Source organism: Scophthalmus maximus, chromosome 20 (genome assembly GCF_022379125.1).
Source record: "Scophthalmus maximus strain ysfricsl-2021 chromosome 20, ASM2237912v1, whole genome shotgun sequence".
In the NCBI taxonomy this organism is placed as follows: Eukaryota; Metazoa; Chordata; class Actinopteri; order Pleuronectiformes; family Scophthalmidae; genus Scophthalmus; species Scophthalmus maximus.
Genome location: NC_061534.1, coordinates 15068954 through 15087176, shown reverse-complemented (window position 1 = coordinate 15087176; position 18223 = coordinate 15068954). Strand labels below are relative to the sequence as shown.

Below are 18223 nucleotides of genomic sequence, written 5' to 3'. Positions count from 1 at the left end.
ATTCCATCACGGAAGACATCCTCACAGAGTGCTTGAAAATAATAGCGATAAAGTTAGTTCAGACCACATCATTTCAGAGAGAGGGTTTTACGAGTAAAATTTCCTGGAATCTACATAAGCGAAGTAGTTGATTAATTTCTCAGTTATATACTCATTTGTTTCTGAAATTCAAATTATTATGGCCTTTCTTTACCTCCTCGGTATTCCACTGGTTTTGCTGGTTCCTATAAAACCCGCTGTGTTATGGAAAAGATTTCCTGAATTTAAGCCTCCCTGTCACCATGGTCTCATAGCTTTAGTCGCGCAATAGTAGTTTCTTTGTCCATTGCCCTGCCTAATATTTGCATTTGTGGTTTTACAGCTGCAGAACGAGCAACAGAAAAAGCCTGATCGGAAGCGGTCAGTCCTCCGGTTTACCACGACCTCACTCCCCTCTCTCATCTCTTACGGGTAAGTATATGTACAGTGCATATGGATTCATGTCTGTTAATGTATTTGATGTATGTTTAAAACAGTAATCAAGCTATTAATTTACAATGTTTAACAAGAATGCTGTCCATTGGGTAATGCAAGCACGGGAAATTGCCGTTTCCCTCTCTATCTCTAAAGCTAATGGCAACAATATTGATCTATCAAATGGGGGGGGGGCACAATGTACACACCGAATGTTGCTTACTGACCCTAATAACATCGGAGGTAGAGGTTTGTCTGGTGCAAAAAGCAATGACAGAAAGCAAAGCACTAAAAAGTAATCATTAAATTTGTATTGTCCTTCCTGTGTGACGTCAGCTCAGTGAAGTTTTGGTCAGGATCTAACTGAACAGTTGCAGGGCAAAAGGCCGTGATTGTTGCTGGGTGAGGAAGTGGTGGCCTGCAGAGAGGAAATGCACAGGAGCGGAGGGAGGGGGGGTGTCTCATTTACAACAGGGCGTTTTATTTCCTGGCCATGGTCAGCAAAAGTAGAGCGGCAGCTCAGTGTGTAGTCTGTGTTTCAACCTAACGAAGTGGCTCAGTCTTTAAGACTCGGGGTCAGAGAGGCTGAATGTTCTTGCACTGGGATGACCTCACACTGTGGCTCAGACGTAGTATTGGTACCAAAGGTAAGAGTCCTTTCGGTCTCATCATGGGAGTTCTGTAAACTGTGATGTCTCTACATACTTTAGTTTTTCTTCTGCCATTGTTCTGCATAGAAGATCAAACCCGTGAATCATTTTTCTGAGCAACCACATTTCAATGTTGTTCCACTCAGACGAGGTTCTCAGCAGTCAGCAGTAGATGATGTGTGTTCTCTGTTCAGGTGCAATCCAACTCCCATTGGAGAAGAACATCATGTGTAATTGGCTGTAATGGAGATAACAGTGCAATTAAATGTGTGACGTTCATCACTAACAAGATTCAGTGGCTCTGTCATCATCACAGGAGGCTTTGGCTTTGCAGCTTCTGGTTAATTAACTGTTTGACCATAGGTTTGTTTTTACATTATGGATGTGAATAACAAAGGCTAATTGGTGCCCTTCACAAAGTCCCTACCGTATATTATGATCAGTGGCCCAAAGCATCCATTTTAAGCAAAGGAATACAGTATGTAGACATTACCAATGTAGGTTATGAGAGGGAGTCCTACATGTTTATCAGGGGAAATTGTATGGATACTATATGTTTAAGTGATCCTCTTTAAACCATGGAGTGCTTCAAACCAAAATCTTACTACGTCTATAATTATTATTTTTTAGATAGTTTTTTCACTTTACAGGACAAAGTTTACATTAATATGTTGGTCTCACATGCGATTCACCTTTAGATAAAAGTCAAGATGGCGATTTTACATTGCTTTGACCCCAAACATTTGCATAACATTGAACATGGCCAAAGAGGCTGCGGCAGCACAATGTAAACGATGCAGAGAAAGTGAAATGTGCATATTTGCACTTTTAAATTTCATGATTACAATTTTTAGCTCAATCTTCATCTTTTATGCACAGAGTTGATAAACATGCTTCTCATTTCCATAAAAAAGATTTCTGTATATATCTTTAATTTTGATTCATGTCAGTTACATGATAAATAAATGAAGATCTAGCAAACCAACACAACAAGACATCCTGTCATTCAATGTGTATGCAGGTTGCATATTATTAAACAGGGAGCAATTTATTTTCTATAATAACATTAAAGGCGGCAAATTATGTGAAAATTGATTTCACTGTGAGAAGAGGGGGCAAGCCTCAAATTGTGTGTAACGTTGTGAACGCACCACTGTTCAAATACCATTTGTTTTAATTGAACCCATAAGTAACATTAAACTCAAACCAACTCATGTCTGCAGGACAAAAAGATTTCACTCTAACAGAGTGAAGGCGAAACCATTGTTTCTCGTCTTTAGTATTTTCTGTAATTAAGCAACTGACTGCAGAGTAGCAGTCTGCTTGCTAAAACCTGAACGCATATGCTCCGTGTGCACCAATGGTCACGTGACGTGTTTTCAGGGGTGTTAGTAGCTTGTCAGGACGGAGACTGCCTCAGTTTTAAAACAACGTTGTAGTAGTATGGAAGTAGCCGGAGAGGTTTGGTCAAATAACACCTGACCTACCATAACACTGGGGGTTGAGTTCAAATTCTTACAAGGTTTTGAATGTATTTTGGTTCCTACCGTCATCTTCTGACTAATTACTCATTACTCCATCTTGTCTTGATGGAGATTTATCTTAGATTTACCAAAAAAGCTCATAGGGGGTAAATATTCAGGACAATTCAGGAAAAGGGCTCGGTTGAGATTTTCCAATCTCTGCTTAAAACCCAGCTTTGTCTCTTTTGTGACCCCTGCCCTCCAGTTACACTGACTGGGTTAACATTCGACTGATTTCTACTTTGATAACTACTTACCTCACTTCTGCTACTGTGAAGTCATTTTTTAAAGGCCAAACTTCAGTCTCCTTATTATATTTACATTCCTACCTGCATGTTTGAGATTCTGCCTGTGTGTGTGTGTCCGTGTGTGTGTGTATCAGAGTTGTTTTAACCTTCTAAATGTGCAGAGGCTCTTTGCGTGATGTGCACTTTAAACAAAGCTGCACATAAAGGTCCTGCCTTACTTCCCGAACACATTTTTACAGCAACATCAAGGCTGTTTTGATAATTTATGTGTCAAGCGTCTCTCGGTTTATTGCACTTGCAGAGAAAATCACTGTCTCTCAGAAGTTCATTCATTTAACATCAGTGAGAGGAGAATATTAAACGACACTGTACAGTACATTGCCATCAGCCATCACATCAGTGACATTCAGACACAGTTCTGCAAGTGATATGAAAATCATTTGGCTTTTGAAAACAGATCAGTTGATGCACACTGTTTGGTAATTACAGTGTGCGTCAACTGACGCAGGATAAGAGATATGAGGAGAGAGACGACATTTGACATTTAGCCAAATAGGCCGTGTGCTTGGCTGGAAAGTGTCCACAACTATATGCCATCAGTGAACATGTTGTTGATGAAAGTGATACTTTGGAATGAGCTGTGGGTGAATTTAGTTTGTCTTGGTGCTGACCTGGTTTCAGTAGTGTGTATTACTAAAATATATTAAAACTTTACCCACTACAGTTAGTATTCTCATGTAAACATAGTTAATGTTGGGGTCGATAAGAGACGGATAAGCATTGATTAGATGCATTAACCCTCTTTAGCCGAATGCCATGAAACTATCTGTGTGTGGTAGACAGTCCTATTCATAATAAAGTCTGTTATGGTCCAAAAAACCCAAACAAAACACCTATGTCTTTGTGATGGTTTTAGTGATGAAATGTTGAGTTAATTGTATGATTACTCAGTCGACTGACAGAAAAACAAATGGTTTCCAGTTTGTCAGTCTTTGTGTTGTCTGAAAATCAAAGTTGTTATCCAGTGTTATGGATTTTTAAAAATTATTATTCATTTTTTTGCGTACTATTTGTGTTCCTCCTTTAGATTTATTTTATCTCCTCTTCTGTATCTTTTTCTTGCAGGAACAAGCCCACAAGACAGTCCAAGAAATTTCTCTCCCAGTGCCTCTGCCCACTTTTCCTTTGCACGCAGGTAACACAAACATGGATATTTATGTGATTTGCAGGCGCACAAATCATTCAGTAAAGATCGATAAACAGCATCAGCCCATACAGACATTACCTTGGAATTTTCATGTCTGTTCATGTTTTCAAAAACAGCATATTTATTTATAGCATTTCTCCTAATATCATGTATTTTATTATAATCCACAGTCATTGCCACAGAGCAGACAGGTAACTTCATGTTAGGCTTCTGTTTGCTTTTGTATTTTCATTTCCCTACATTTGTGAAGTCCAACATACACACTCTGTTTTTGGTCTCCTGAGGGAAATATTCGTCTTTTTAGCTGCTAAATGCTCAACTATTTGTTGGTCTCTCACTGTACTCCAAGTATACACTGGAGTTCATACCCCATCATTCATTAGTTTTCACACCTTCACAAGTTTGTTTTACATAATTTTTGCATCTATTTTCAGTTTTACTTTCTGTTGCTTAATTGTTTCTCTATATTCTGCATTTCTGTGGAGTGTCACTTCAAAACTGCATTTTTAACACTAGCGGAGAAAGATGAGCATTAATCTATAACCATGTGATCATTAGGATTAGGATATAAGTTATTTCACTTTTTGAACATAAACATGGAAATTAAGCATATTTCCAGTTCCTAAAGACAATTTCTCGTTGAACAAAGAGATATTCTTGTCAATGACTAGCATTGTTAATAACTGGAGATCTTTGTTTGAAACCATTATTCGTTCATTAGTTCAGTGTTAAACTTTCATGTTGTGACAATTTTGTTTGTCTGTGCTGTTGTGTGATAGGACTGATGGTCGCCGCTGGTCTCTGGCCTCCCTTCCCTCCTCTGGATATGGAACCAACACGCCCAGCTCCACTGTCTCTGTAAGTATCATGCACTCACCCAGTCTGAGGCAACTGATAAAAATGTAACAGTTGAAACTAATCCATAAGATAAACACTTAAGCATCAGCAGGAAGTGCATGAGGCACACCTACTGCCCAGTCTGGTGGTCCCGTAACAAAGCCAGGGGTGAGGTCGAATTGTCAAATTGGCTTAGGAATTTTCCTAAATCTTGAAGTCACCTGGAAGTATTTGTTCAGCAGCCATGATAAGAGCTGCTCCGATTCTCTTAATGCATGGGAACGGGGCTTCAATGCTTCCTTTCCTATCCCCTAGCATAGGGTACACTGGACCTTCCTATGTGAAAGGAAAGGATTCCCAATTCATTGAGGCAGCAATATTTAACGTTAACGATTCAATACGAAGTAGAAGAAGAAGAAGTAGGAGAGTGTGAATATGACCCGGAAGTGACGCATGTCATCATGTAAGTTACTGTTGCCTGTGAATAATTTACATCTGATGTCACACAGTGGTAAAACACTGAAACATGATGATGGAGCTGCTGCGTTTTTTGTAGTCCATCTTCGGAAATTTGTAGTTTCACCCCCAAGAGATGCACGTCAATAACATCCACCGTCGCGTGATGATGTAGTATAGTGTAAGTAGAGTCGGATTCTGTGAGCACAGCTGTCCGCTTTTCCTAAGTCCTATGAATCCTCCTTTACACCTGTCCTTGACCTCATGACGTTTTCCACTGAGGTCAAACAATAGTAGATGGGAAGGACAATTCGACCTCACCCCCGGTAAAGACAGAGCAGAGTCCAACACTTCCTACATGTGCTGGAAGCGGTTGACCAATCAAAACGGGTGGGCCAGCTGGCCAATCAGAGCAGACTGGGCTTTATCAGGAGGGGGGCCTTTAAGAGACACGACCTAAAACCAAGACAGAGGCTGGAAAGAGGGGCTGCAGGAATGGACAGTCTGAGGGAACTGATGTTGACTGAACATTAGAGCATGTAAACCTTTTCAAGTAAATAACCCAAATAAAAATTATGAACCTGAATATGAGCATAATATTTCTCCTTTAAACAAGTTTTGATTGTACCAACCCCTCAGGTTTCCACACAAAGTCGGTCAAAGTCGGTCAGAGACGTTTTCTGTACAAAAATGTAATAATTTAGCTAACACAGATATTACTTTAAATGTATATATTAAGCATATAACACAATAATCATGAGGGAGTCTGACGCAAGTGACTGTTTCACAGTCCTGACTCTTGGAAGACTTAACTGAGTTTTTTCAGGTCATAAGCTTCAAGCAATAGTGCAATCTGCCTGAAAGTTTAACCAGGAAATTGAGAGAACTATTTTCACCAGCTGTTTGTCATTCACAAGTGTACATGTATTCTTTGGTGTTTTGCAATCTCACAAATAACATTAAAAAACATTACTGCATTGCTAAGGTCACATACAACAGTTAAGGTATTGGATGTAAAGTCTCAGTTCTAATTAGAAAATTGGGATTTTTACATAAAAGCATTCATAGCTAAACCCAAATTCTAATAATGCTCAAATTATTTGTCTTTGTAAGTCATCATGGGGAACCAATGACAAAGTGAAGATAAAAAGACTTGACGGTTCAAGTCTGCATTTCTCTGTTCACACACGTGACTGGCTCACTGGTGACCAGTGTTCTCTGAGGACGCATATGGAGAGTCTTTGTGAACAAACACTCTGTAAGAGGGCCAAAAGATTTGTTCCAGAGAAAACATGGCTGACATGTAGGCACACCAACATACACACACATAAACACACACCCCTGTCTCTTATTGTGTCTGGTTCCTCTGTCTGCATAGCTCTCTTCGTCTCTGTAATTTTGACAAAATAATTGTACTCAAATAAATCAGCATTTGAATTTTTTTGCAAGCAGACAGACTCTATATGTTCACACACTAACACACACATTTTGAGGAATTACAAATTGCCACAGGGACTGATAGTGTGTTTTTGTTTAGTCTGCTGCCTTGACAGCTAATATATTCCCTGCTCTTCCCGCCATCTATCAAAGGAAATGTTCGATCAAATGTTCTTGTTTCTCTGGTAAATTATCGGCTATGAGTTAAAGTCCTATTAGAAGCATTAATGGTTTTGTGCTTAGTGGTCAGGGTCGGGCCCACTGTTGTGATATTCAGTACCACAGTTTTTTAATAAAGTGTAAATGTAATGCAAAGGTTAGTGTTGGCAGAGTTGGATGAGAATATTTATATCACCTTCGTGTTGTTGTTGTAGCTCCAATGAGAGGTCGCCACCAATTAGCTGCTGATTAGCTTAGCATAGCTTAGCATAAAGACTGAATGTAAGAGGAGACAGCTGGCGAGTTTAAGATAGTTGCCCCCCCCCAACACTTCAAGACTTTATGCTAAGCTAAGATTCTCACCTCCTGGCTCTGACTTCACGTTAAATGCACATATTTTGATTTACTCCTTGGCAAGAAAACTACAAATAGTATTTGCCAAAATGTTTGGATTTGGCAGTTACCCTAAAGTAACTGCCAAATCTAGGACTGTCTGTCTTTTTAATTTTTATCCACATAAAAAAAAGCCATCTCTTTTTTTATTTTCTTGTTGAATATATATTTGTTTCATTTTCAGTCATCCTGTTCATCACAGGAGAAGCTGCACCAGCTGCCCTTCCAGCCTACGCCTGACGAACTGCACTTCCTCTCCAGGCACTTCTGCACTGAGAGCATCTCCGGGGATGAGTGCCGCAGAGCGACAGCCATGCGACCCCGCTCACGCAGTCTCAGGTTTTTAATTCACTTACTTCACTACAAATGAAACATTATCATCATGTGGTTATGCATACCGTTAGAGCCGCTGCTTCTATTCTAATTTATTTTTCCAGCCCGGGAAGATCTCCATCGTGTTACGACCATGAGATCATTATGATGAATCACGTCTACAAGGAGCGGTTTCCTAAGGTAGAGGCTCGCGATAACTTTTCCACAGCCATGTCTGGTCATTAATTATCTCGTGCTTTACCAAAGTTGCACCTCCCCTTCTCACCGCAGGCCACAGCTCAGATGGAGGAAAGGATTCAGGAGATCATCCGCAGTAACTCTCCCGAGAGCGTCCTCCCTCTGGCAGATGGTGTGCTTGGCTTTGCCCACCACCAGATAATTGAACTGGCCCGTGACTGTCTGGAGAAGAGCCGCCTTGGACTCATCACCTCCAGCTACTTCTGCGAACTCACCGACAAGCTGGAGAGGCTTGTTCTGGAGGTGAGCACAAAGAAGGTTCATCAAAACACCAATATGCCCCAATATTTCTAGAGAAATGATGCATAAACAGTGTTAATGAGGTGATACCTTAAGTTTAGCTGCAAGTGTTGTGAAATGAAAATGTGAAAATCCAAAAATCATGGGGAATTTATTATTATTATTATTATTGTTCAGTATTGGTGTATCGGTCAAATGGTTATACATGACAAACAAACTGGGGTTATGGAGAACGATGCAGCCATGACTAACTTTGATCTTTTATCTTCTCTGGTTTGTAGTCCACAGAGAGGTCAGATAGCGAGGAGGTAAACTTCATCAGAGAGCTGGCGAAGAAGATCCTCATCATCATCGCCCGACCGGCTCGGCTGCTGGAATGTTTGGTACGTCTCATATCACTGAACTGCCCCTAAAGCTTTTAAGTTTTTAACAGCCACAAATCCAATCTTCTTGAATCTGGTGCGTATCTTGAACCTTGCATCTCAAACCTACAGCAGGTGTCTTTATTTTATCTACCAAGTTCATTGTGAGTGAGATAAATATATATATATATGTATATTATTTTTCATTTCCCAGTTTCAGCTTGTACACTCAGCGCTCTGAGTGAAATTTTCAGGTGCAGAAGACACACCTAAAAAGCCACTGTGCACTAACTGCCCAGCACCAGGCGATAGACCAACAAATAGTTGAGCATTTAGCAGCTAAAAAGACGAATATTTCCCTCAGGAGACCAAAAACAGAGTGTGTATGTTGGACTGACATTAGTCAGAGGCCCAGAAACAAGACTCCAAATTAATGATATCTTTGCTTTGTGCCTACTGGCTGTGTAAATAATCTTTGTTGCCAACAAGTTCACCATGTCAACTTAAAATGCGACAATAATGTCAGTATTGTTCACAACTTGTGTCTGCTGCTTTGAAGTGCACACAGAGACATATAAAAAGCATCAGTATGTCTAAAGCAGAGAAAATGGTGAAAGTGAAACTACAGATTTGTTTTTTAGTTCCATAAAAAGTTGCAGTGCCTTCTCCAACTACACATTTTCATACCAGAATATACTGTAGTGTAATGCTGCTGCTATTGCTGCTGTGTCTTCAGGAGTTTGACCCAGAGGAATTTTACCACCTTTTGGAGGCTGCTGAAGGACATGCTAAAGAAGGCCAGGGCATCAAGACAGACATCCCTCGTTACATCATCAGTCAGCTGGGACTGACACGAGATCCACTGGAAGGTACAGTACAGGAAGGACTCTGTTTATCATCATCAGTGATCATTCATAATACAAACAGCTCTGGTCAGAATTACTATCACTCTCTATCAAGACCCTCAGCACAAATTGTTATTAAATATGGGAGGAACTTATTACAATTATTCCGCTATTGATGCTGGTGATTAATGACATCATTCTCATATATATCCACTGAAGAATAGCAGTTACTGTGTCAGTGGTACAGCGAATATGACCAAACTGAACACACTTTGGAGGAGGCTGTTCAGGAATTGAGGGAATTGAGCTGCGGAGAGAACTAAGAGACAAAGGATATTCTTGACTAATGTCCTGTACTGAACAGACTGTCTCCTTAATGGCCCTCTGTGTCTCCAGATTCTGTAACCAACAACATTCATTACGACTAATTAGAAAGGAATGGCCTCCCCACAGACCGTACGCAGGTCCACACAGGCTGGCTCATCAGCCAGCGTCTCCACTCATTTCCCCCGAGTGTCTCCTGTGTTGCGTTTGCCCAGTGCTTTGTGAGACCAAAGCAAAACCTACAAGGAAGGACAGATGTTGAATAGTAGTGGAAATGTGTTTACAGGCTCTCAGGGGACAAGACACATACACACACACACAAACACACACAGACTTTGGCAAGGTTGCACACAAACGGACGGAGGAAAGAAAAGAAAAAAAGATGCAAGGTGGTTTATAATGAGCACTTGTTCTGGAGTGGTGATTTTCAAAATGAGTGTTGGACATGTGTTTGTGTTGCCATATGTGATTTCCGCCTCATTTATTCTCAATTCAGATTACATTGGAGTCAGCACCTCAGACTTAATAGGTGAATATAGGCTTAAGTCTGCTGTCTGCTTTTTGTTTATAGGTCCTGATTTCTCAGCATTTAGGTTTCTTTGTCTTAAAAACTGTGCTGCACATGTTTACAGGCTTCACTTGAAATTATGCATTTATTATACACTAGAGGCATTTCTTTCACCTCTGCAATTATTCCATTAGAATGCTTTATTATTGTCACTTGTTTGGCTGATTAATTTATTTCATTTATGTTTTTAAATGTTTTATTCCAGCTTATTTATTTCATTCGTAACAAGCTTTCATTTGGTGTATTGTTTTTAATAATTTTATTGTTATTATTACATTTCCATAATATTGATTTCTCATGTGTATTAGTCTCTTTACAAATTAATTTGTTTTGCACTTTATATATTTACTGTATTATCAGCTTCTTTCATCTGTAAAACATTTTAAATTTCATTCAAACTGTAAAATAGTTTCTATACATATAAGATTTGATGGATTGATTGATAAATTTCATCTGTACTTAATCAATTTTTTTTTATTCTCCACAGAAATCGCTCAGCTGACCAGCTGTGACAGCGGGATTGCCGAAACCCCAGAAACGGACGAATCTGTAAGCACTCACAAATTGATTGTTTTATTGATCTCCTCTGTCTTTATCACAGGCGTACTCCTGAAATAGAGATTTTATCTTTGTCATTTGTTTTAGTGTGTGTGTCTCTCTTCTTGCCCTCAGTCTCATAGCCTGAGCACAGCCTTGCGGTCCCGGCGAAAACCCTGTGAATTGGACTTTGAGATGACAAAACTCATTAGCAATGGTGCCTATGGGTAAAGAATTTTATCCTGTTCAAGATCTAATTGTCTAGTAGAGGGCATGTTATTGCCACAAACAAAGAATCCCATCAGATTTCTTAGTTTCTTGTTTTTATTTTTCCCCTTCTCATTGCCTTTTCTCTTGTTTCAACTACATGATAATAACACTGTCAAATGAAATTGATCTGAATCCTTTTAATCAGTTATTTGCCCATCTGACTTGTGAACTTTTTATTCCGCAGCGCCGTGTACCTGGTTCGGCATAAGGAAACTAAGCAGCGGTTTGCCATGAAAAAGATCAACAAGCAGAACCTGATTTTGCGGAACCAGATACAACAGGCCTTTGTGGAGAGAGACATCCTCACCTTTGCCGAGAACCCTTTTGTGGTGTCCATGTACTGCTCCTTTGAGACCCGACGGCACCTGTGCATGGTTATGGAATATGTGGAAGGTCAGCATCTGGGTTTTTCCTTTCAGTGCTAAAACCAGTACACTCTAATCTCCAGCACAGCTGTATAACTGCGCTCCATTGATCTTTACAGGGGGAGACTGTGCCACCCTTTTGAAGAACATGGGCCCTCTGCCTGTGGATATGGCCAGGATGTACTTTGCAGAGACAGTTCTGGCTCTGGAGTATCTGCACAACTACGGCATTGTCCACAGGGACCTTAAACCAGACAAGTGAGGCCTCACAAATGTTTAACACTGCCAGGAGAATAAAAGATGTTAATGTTAAAACATGACTGCATCTTTACATTTAAAAGGTCCCAGGGGGAATATATAAATATTTATTGCAGAGCATCACTCTGGGGAGGAAGCTGCACTTGACTCCTTATCCTCGGGCTTCGGTCACTATTCTAGCAGCAGTACAAAGACAAATCGTCTACTTTGGGTCTGCGAAATGAAACAAAAAAGAAATCACTTGTCTGTTTGAACTTCATACAAAGACTTCATTATAGATTACACCTTAGTTATTGTGTATCAATTATTATTATTATTATGAATTCAGTTCAATGGCTTGGCTTAAAAGATTGGAATGTCAGTCGGTTGTGATAAGATTTTGTACGGACATTAACCTGTCGCGGGGCTGAATACTAGTCATTTTGGTCGTCCCCTGACTTTTCCCTTTGGGCCATCACAAGGTTTTGAGTGAAACACCTCGACAGCTACAGGATAAATTGGTCCAGTCTCTAAAAAATTTTGCTCTGACAGGGGAGTTATGGTCATGCAAATGTACCTAAAATGCTAAACAAACAGCCCACCAGACAACTGATATTTGCTACAGTAGTTGTTATATGGAGTCTGACTTTTGATATATTTCTTTTTCCTCTGCCTTACAGTTTGCTGGTTACTTCAATGGGGCACATCAAGCTCACAGATTTTGGCTTGTCCAAAGTTGGGCTGATGAACATGACCACTAACCTGTATGAGGGACATATAGAGAAAGATGCCAGAGAATTCTCTGACAAGCAGGTAAATCTAACTTAAATGTAGAGACGACAGTCTTGACAATTTACACACAATGGCATGTTAATAATGTCTTTGTGTTGCTTATCTCTCCAGGTTTGTGGCACTCCAGAGTACATTGCTCCAGAGGTGATCCTGAGACAAGGTTATGGGAAACCGGTGGACTGGTGGGCAATGGGAATCATCCTCTACGAGTTCCTTGTGGGGTGTGTGCCGTTTTTTGGAGACACACCGGAGGAGCTGTTCGGACAGGTCATCAGCGGTCAGTGTTACCTCTCCGTCTTTTCACGTGAACTTTTCTGTGATTTATTTGCCTGCTGCTCAAACCTTACTGATAGATGTGTGATCCTGAGTCCAGTGCCATCAGCTAGTCTTGGACGCAAGCACATTTCCTTGTTAATTCCTGCCAGTAAATTAGGCAAGGAATCGATTGAACCCATTAATTACCTAATTCTTCATCCTCTCTGGTGTTTGTCTTTATAAATGAAAATAAACTACAGTTATTTATTGGGCAGGTCATTGAGCAGACTTTTATGAGACATATTTTTTGATGCTGGGGGTGATTATGGCAACGTCATGTATATTCTGTGGAGCACATCAGGAGAAATTCCCAAACCGCACTGATACAAATTAAACATTTGCAGTGACCACGGAATTAGTTGGGGTGTATTTTTCTCAATTTATCAAAGGCTGAAATTTCCCTGTGGGTCAGTAGAAAACAGATGGCAGCAAAAGTGATTAAGCTTGACTTTAGACCACAAGTGAAGTTTTAATATTATGATGATGTTACTTTGTCCTCCTGTCGTCCCGTGGTGACGGCAGTGCAGAGACCGATCTTAATCTTTAAAACAAGAGCTTTTGTCTTGTCAGCGGTGCGGCTCAGATAAATTGTTCTTTGTGGACAGTTGAATAACAGCCTCTATCTGTGCCATGGAAATGAATGGCATGCCATGACTAATTTGGTCTTCTCTCAATCAAACTGTACCAAGCCTCTGAGAGTGACTGTTAATTAAAGGGGCCTGCAACACACTGAATGCATGCTGCCATGGCCTCAGGCCGCACATACATATTCATAGCCCCCCCGCCCAAAAAAAAAATTAAAATGGGGGGCAAGTGGTGCACAGAGCAGACAATCAGCATGGCACAGGCAGGCTTTGCTCCCCATTTCATGCTCATCCATGAGGCTTTTTTACTAATGGCTAGAGAACATGTAAATTGTCTCAGTCCACATTATGCTTACATCTTACCAGCTTTTATTGTCTGACTTTGCTGGTGAAGCTATTTAGAAGTGACAGTTGCAGATGTCGGCCTTAGTTGGTCATGATTAGGTAAAAGTTCTTTTCAAACAAGGACAAAACATAAGATTCAGTTGTAGAAAAAGCTAAATTACAGATTCTCTTTTTTTTTTGTCTTTTCTTACATGCATTAATGATTGCAATTAAAATCAAGTTGTTTTTAAAATTTCGATTTCACGCCCATTAGCAATTAATTACTCACTCGTAGGAGGCAGCGGGGGATAAAAACACATTACTTCAAGGTTGTAGTTTAGTTTTATACTATTCTTTAGTTAATTAGTTTTATACTAATTATGGATATTTTCAGCAATTTAAACAAGTTGCTGTGTCTGAAGCAAAACTGTTGCATCCTCACTTTCACAGGCGCCCGAGTAATATATCAGGAAAAAGATGCATTTTCATTATTCAATAATGTTTGATGTTCTGATTATTCATTCCTGAACATTCCTGTACAACATGGCAACAACACCACTAGTGGTGCTATTAAAAAAAAAAGCTAGCTCAAGAATTAGGTGGCTGTTAACTTGAGGCATTTTCATTCCTCCTACCTGTTGTGTTGTTGACTTTTTTGCAGTTAAGAGACTTTGAAGAACATTAAGAAAAGCAGCCCTCAAGTCTAACACTGGGGCAAGGACTGACAATGTTGTGTAATTTCTGATATAGACATTGGAATGGCAACATTGGTTCATTGAATTCCAGTGAGAAATGGCAGCTGTTGGCAGTAATAACTCTAACACGGATTACACAAAGTGGCAGCACGGATTAACACAGAAGCTCCCGCTGATCACAAGTCACATTAGCATAAATATTTACAGTAGCATATATGGAATTTCTGCTGTTTGTTTGCAAGCTAAGACCTCATTCTCAACATCGGCACGTCTGAAAATCCTGCTGTTTACCATTCAAATTTAATAGACATCAGATAAAAATCAGATGTATCAGAGCAGGGTTTAAAACTTTTATTAAGTTATTATTATCATCAATCTGCATCATTACCAGCTTTCACCAAGTCGGTCACTAAACTCCAAACTCATGTCAAATTATTACCTCATATGTTCTTAGTTATTATAGTTTGCTTCCTACTCCTTGCTTGTATGCACGTCTTATGATAGTGTTGCTCAGAAACTGAAAATGAGCAATGGCGGGTCTTTTCCAGCTCCAAATCCATATCTTACAAATTCAACAGAAACTGATCTTCTTGCACTTCTTGTACGTGGGGCATTTCTGATTCCAACTTGGCTGCATGTGCTGTGTTTTTCCAGACGAGATCAACTGGCCCGAAGGGGAGGATGCCCCACCTCTGGACGCTCAGGAGCTCATCACCTTGCTGCTCAGACAGAACCCTCTGGAAAGGATGGGAGCAGGTACAAGCACAAAAGAGCAAAGGACATGTGGCACAGCCAGTAACTTGGGCTGGGCCTCGACATGCCACCGTAAATTCTCATGTGACCGTTAGTGCCACCTCAGCACTGCTCATTATTCCAAGTCGCGGGGGAAGAAATTGAGGTCATCCAACTCAGAGTGGTTTCTCCTGTGGTCCACTCACCTCCTCCTTTTGATCAATTGCAATTATTGCCTTGCCAGTCCATGAATCTAGTTCCACGCGTGAACAGGCAGTACGAGAGTGTAGATCTGCAGATTGTAAAAATGACGTGACCCGGAACAAAAGCTTTTAATCAGAGAGATTCATGTAGCCAGTGCACCATTGCAGACAGCTGGACCTCCATGTTCATCTAGGACCCCCCCCTTCCCCTCGCCTGGCTGCCATTCACAAAGGCTCCCGCTCTTCCACGAAAGGTCACAGGCAGGAAATTGTACTGCATAATTTATGGTCATGACATCGTTTTTTGGCCTGCAGCCACTAGGGAAAAGGAAAACATGGCATAAGCATTTCTTCTAACTGACAGAGTTCAATGTCAATGCCCAGTGTTTTTGTGCATATATTTCGTTTTTTCCACAAGCATTTTTTGACCTCAAAACTCCACTAAAACGAATAAATCTGTATTGACACCATCTGCAGGTGGCGCTGCCGAAGTAAAGCAGCATCAGTTTTTCCACTACCTGGACTGGAACGGGCTGCTGAGGCAGAAGGCGGAATTTATTCCTCAGCTGGAGTCTGAAGATGACACCAGTTATTTTGACAGTGAGTTGTCGCACACATCACTCACAGAAAAGCAAGAAGGGCAATGGATTTACAAGATTCTTTACAGGAGTCTACTTTTTGACAATGTATTTGTCAAGTTATTTCTGAGTTAGCCAACATTATTCTCAGATAAATATGATTTATATTATGCAAGACATGTAGCAACTCAACTAAAAGCTTGAAATGAGGGAGTGAAAATCGAGAAGAATAGCCCAGGGTTCAAGGTATTCCATTTTCCCTCTGAGTGAATCATCATGTTACACTTAAAATAACCTGTAATAACTGAATGCAATAAAAAAAAAAGATCTGAGATATAAACTTCCCATCCTTCCCAGCTCGCTCTGAGAGATACCATCACCTGGAGACAGAGGAAGAGGATACAAATGATGAAGACTTCAATGTGGAGCTGCGACAGTTTTCCTCTTGCTCTCACAGATTCTCGAAGGTGTGTCCTTAATCTCCCCTCTCATGTGTGCCTAGTCTAAGACGAACACGTTTGCAAAGATGTTCGTGATGTAAATGAGTTGATGCCCTCATCTGTCCCGACTCTTTTCTCGTGGGAAATAAAGCATGTGCAATCTGTATTTTCGTATGTAAATCTGTGTTCCCCAGCTTCCCCTTTGCCCCTACAGTATTTAAACGTAGATTTCGGCTTTGCATATATTTTCCACTTGCAAATCAGATTTTTTTTTCCCCCTGTGTGATGTGGAACACAATACACAATACAGTCATACAAGCTTGGGAGTCTTTGTGCTGCATTGCAGTATGCTCCCCTCTCACATCAAAAAAAGCATTACAGAGTGTCTCCAAAAGCAGCGGGGCGTCTCAGAGGAAGTGTTGAGCTTAGCTCAACCTGCTCTTCAGATGCACCTAAACTCCATGCCTGTAAGACACGATAAAGACTGCATCAACACAATGTTTCTGCTCTCCCCTTAATTCAAATGTTATCAGCCCTGGTCACAATAACTTTTTGAACTTGTATTCAGAATATCAACATTAATCAGTTTATTTGTAGCTTGTTATCAAGCATCTGCATATAGAACAATGTTGAATTAATAGCCCACATGTACTAAATAGAGTCATTGTTTCTGTGTGGTTGTCAGGTTTATAGCAGCCTGGATTTGTCTCGTGGGCACCTGGAGGAGAAAGGAGAGACGGAGGAGAAGAAGAGCGAGAGCCCACTGACTGTGGACTCTCTCAGCTGGACGCCAGACTTTGCTGAAATGTATGCTCGCCCTCCATCCTGTGTCAAGAGTATAGCTAGACTTCCCGTACACTGTGCAGTACGCAGTAAAAGTTATGTCGATGCATTAGTGTGTGAGTGTGTCATCTGGGAAGGTGAAGCTATTTTTAACAGTTATTTTCAGTTAGGTAATTTAATTCAGTGGTTCTGAACCGAGGGGTCGCGTCCCATCAGATAAGCCTGAGGTGTTGTAACATGATTGATGAAGAGAGATGAAAAAACAAAGTTCTGATACACCTACCAGTTTTCATTCTTTTTTGTCCAATAATATATAATTTGACCTCTTTTGGCCTCAGTTATTTTAATGAAACATCTGGAGGGAAACGTTGTATAACTCATAGACACCTGAAACATAACAAGGGGTCCCGTCTGGACACTGACACTTATGAGGGGACACAAGCCAAACATGTTGGGGACCACTGGTCTAATCTTGAATAATGTAAGCTCAGAGGGAGAAAAAAACACATTTCCTCTGAAAGGTAGTGGAGTAGAATAATAAAACCGTTAAATGTGTTAAATTGGAAAAACCCAAGTAAAGTGAAACTTACTTTCTACTACTGCAGTAATGTAATGATATTGACAAGTTTTGGGCGACTGTGGCTCAGGGTGAGTCGTCCACTAACCAGAAAGTCCTCGTTTCAATCACTGGCTCCTCCCGTCCACAGTGTCTCGCCAAAGGCCACTGAACCTAAATTGAGTAAAGTGACAGCAGTGTGCGAATTATGTGATAGAAAAATTTTGTCTGTCTGTCTGTCTCTGAAGCAGATCTGATACACATGTAAAACAAGAACATTTATTCAATTTACTCGCATCCTGTGCCCCGTAATACAAGTACACGTTTCTGACAGCTGAGAGAGACAGATGAATAGATACAATTTCATTGTCACTGGGTTGATAAAAGAGATAAAAATAGACGCATACAATTTTTTTTTTGATAAATGAATCAACCAACCAACCACAGTCCTATGTAAATAGATTATATACTGTTGCTATATTTAAACGTCAAATACGAGTTGAAATAGGTCAGAAGCATAAATTGCAGAGCTTGAGGTCT

At 40.4% G+C, this 18223-nt stretch overlaps 1 protein-coding gene across 14 annotated transcripts in view; it reads left to right on the top strand.

Moving 5' to 3' along the window:
- Positions 1–18223, top strand: part of mast4 (microtubule associated serine/threonine kinase family member 4) — a 96256-nt gene that overhangs the window by 63969 nt on the left and 14064 nt on the right. For 7 of the 14 annotated variants that reach the window (XR_004784936.2, XM_035607692.2, XM_035607688.2 and 4 more), the window contains 20 exons: positions 362–450; positions 4000–4069; positions 4252–4272; positions 4861–4939; positions 7548–7702; positions 7801–7876; positions 7967–8176; positions 8455–8556; positions 9272–9404; positions 10201–10233; positions 10760–10821; positions 10945–11036; positions 11264–11472; positions 11564–11702; positions 12362–12494; positions 12585–12750; positions 15046–15147; positions 15804–15926; positions 16262–16371; positions 17030–17151. Coding sequence is in view for 13 of the 14 variants with exons in the window: in XM_035607692.2 (XP_035463585.2) it covers positions 362–450; positions 4000–4069; positions 4252–4272; positions 4861–4939; positions 7548–7702; positions 7801–7876; positions 7967–8176; positions 8455–8556; positions 9272–9404; positions 10201–10233; positions 10760–10821; positions 10945–11036; positions 11264–11472; positions 11564–11702; positions 12362–12494; positions 12585–12750; positions 15046–15147; positions 15804–15926; positions 16262–16371; positions 17030–17151 (2226 nt within the window). In the remaining variant the exon portion in view is untranslated. The remainder of the gene's footprint in view (positions 1–361; positions 451–3999; positions 4070–4251; positions 4273–4860; positions 4940–7547; positions 7703–7800; positions 7877–7966; positions 8177–8454; positions 8557–9271; positions 9405–10200; positions 10234–10759; positions 10822–10944; positions 11037–11263; positions 11473–11563; positions 11703–12361; positions 12495–12584; positions 12751–15045; positions 15148–15803; positions 15927–16261; positions 16372–17029; positions 17152–18223) is intronic. The other 7 variants (XM_035607695.2, XM_035607700.2, XM_035607697.2 and 4 more) reach the window with 5 other exon arrangements.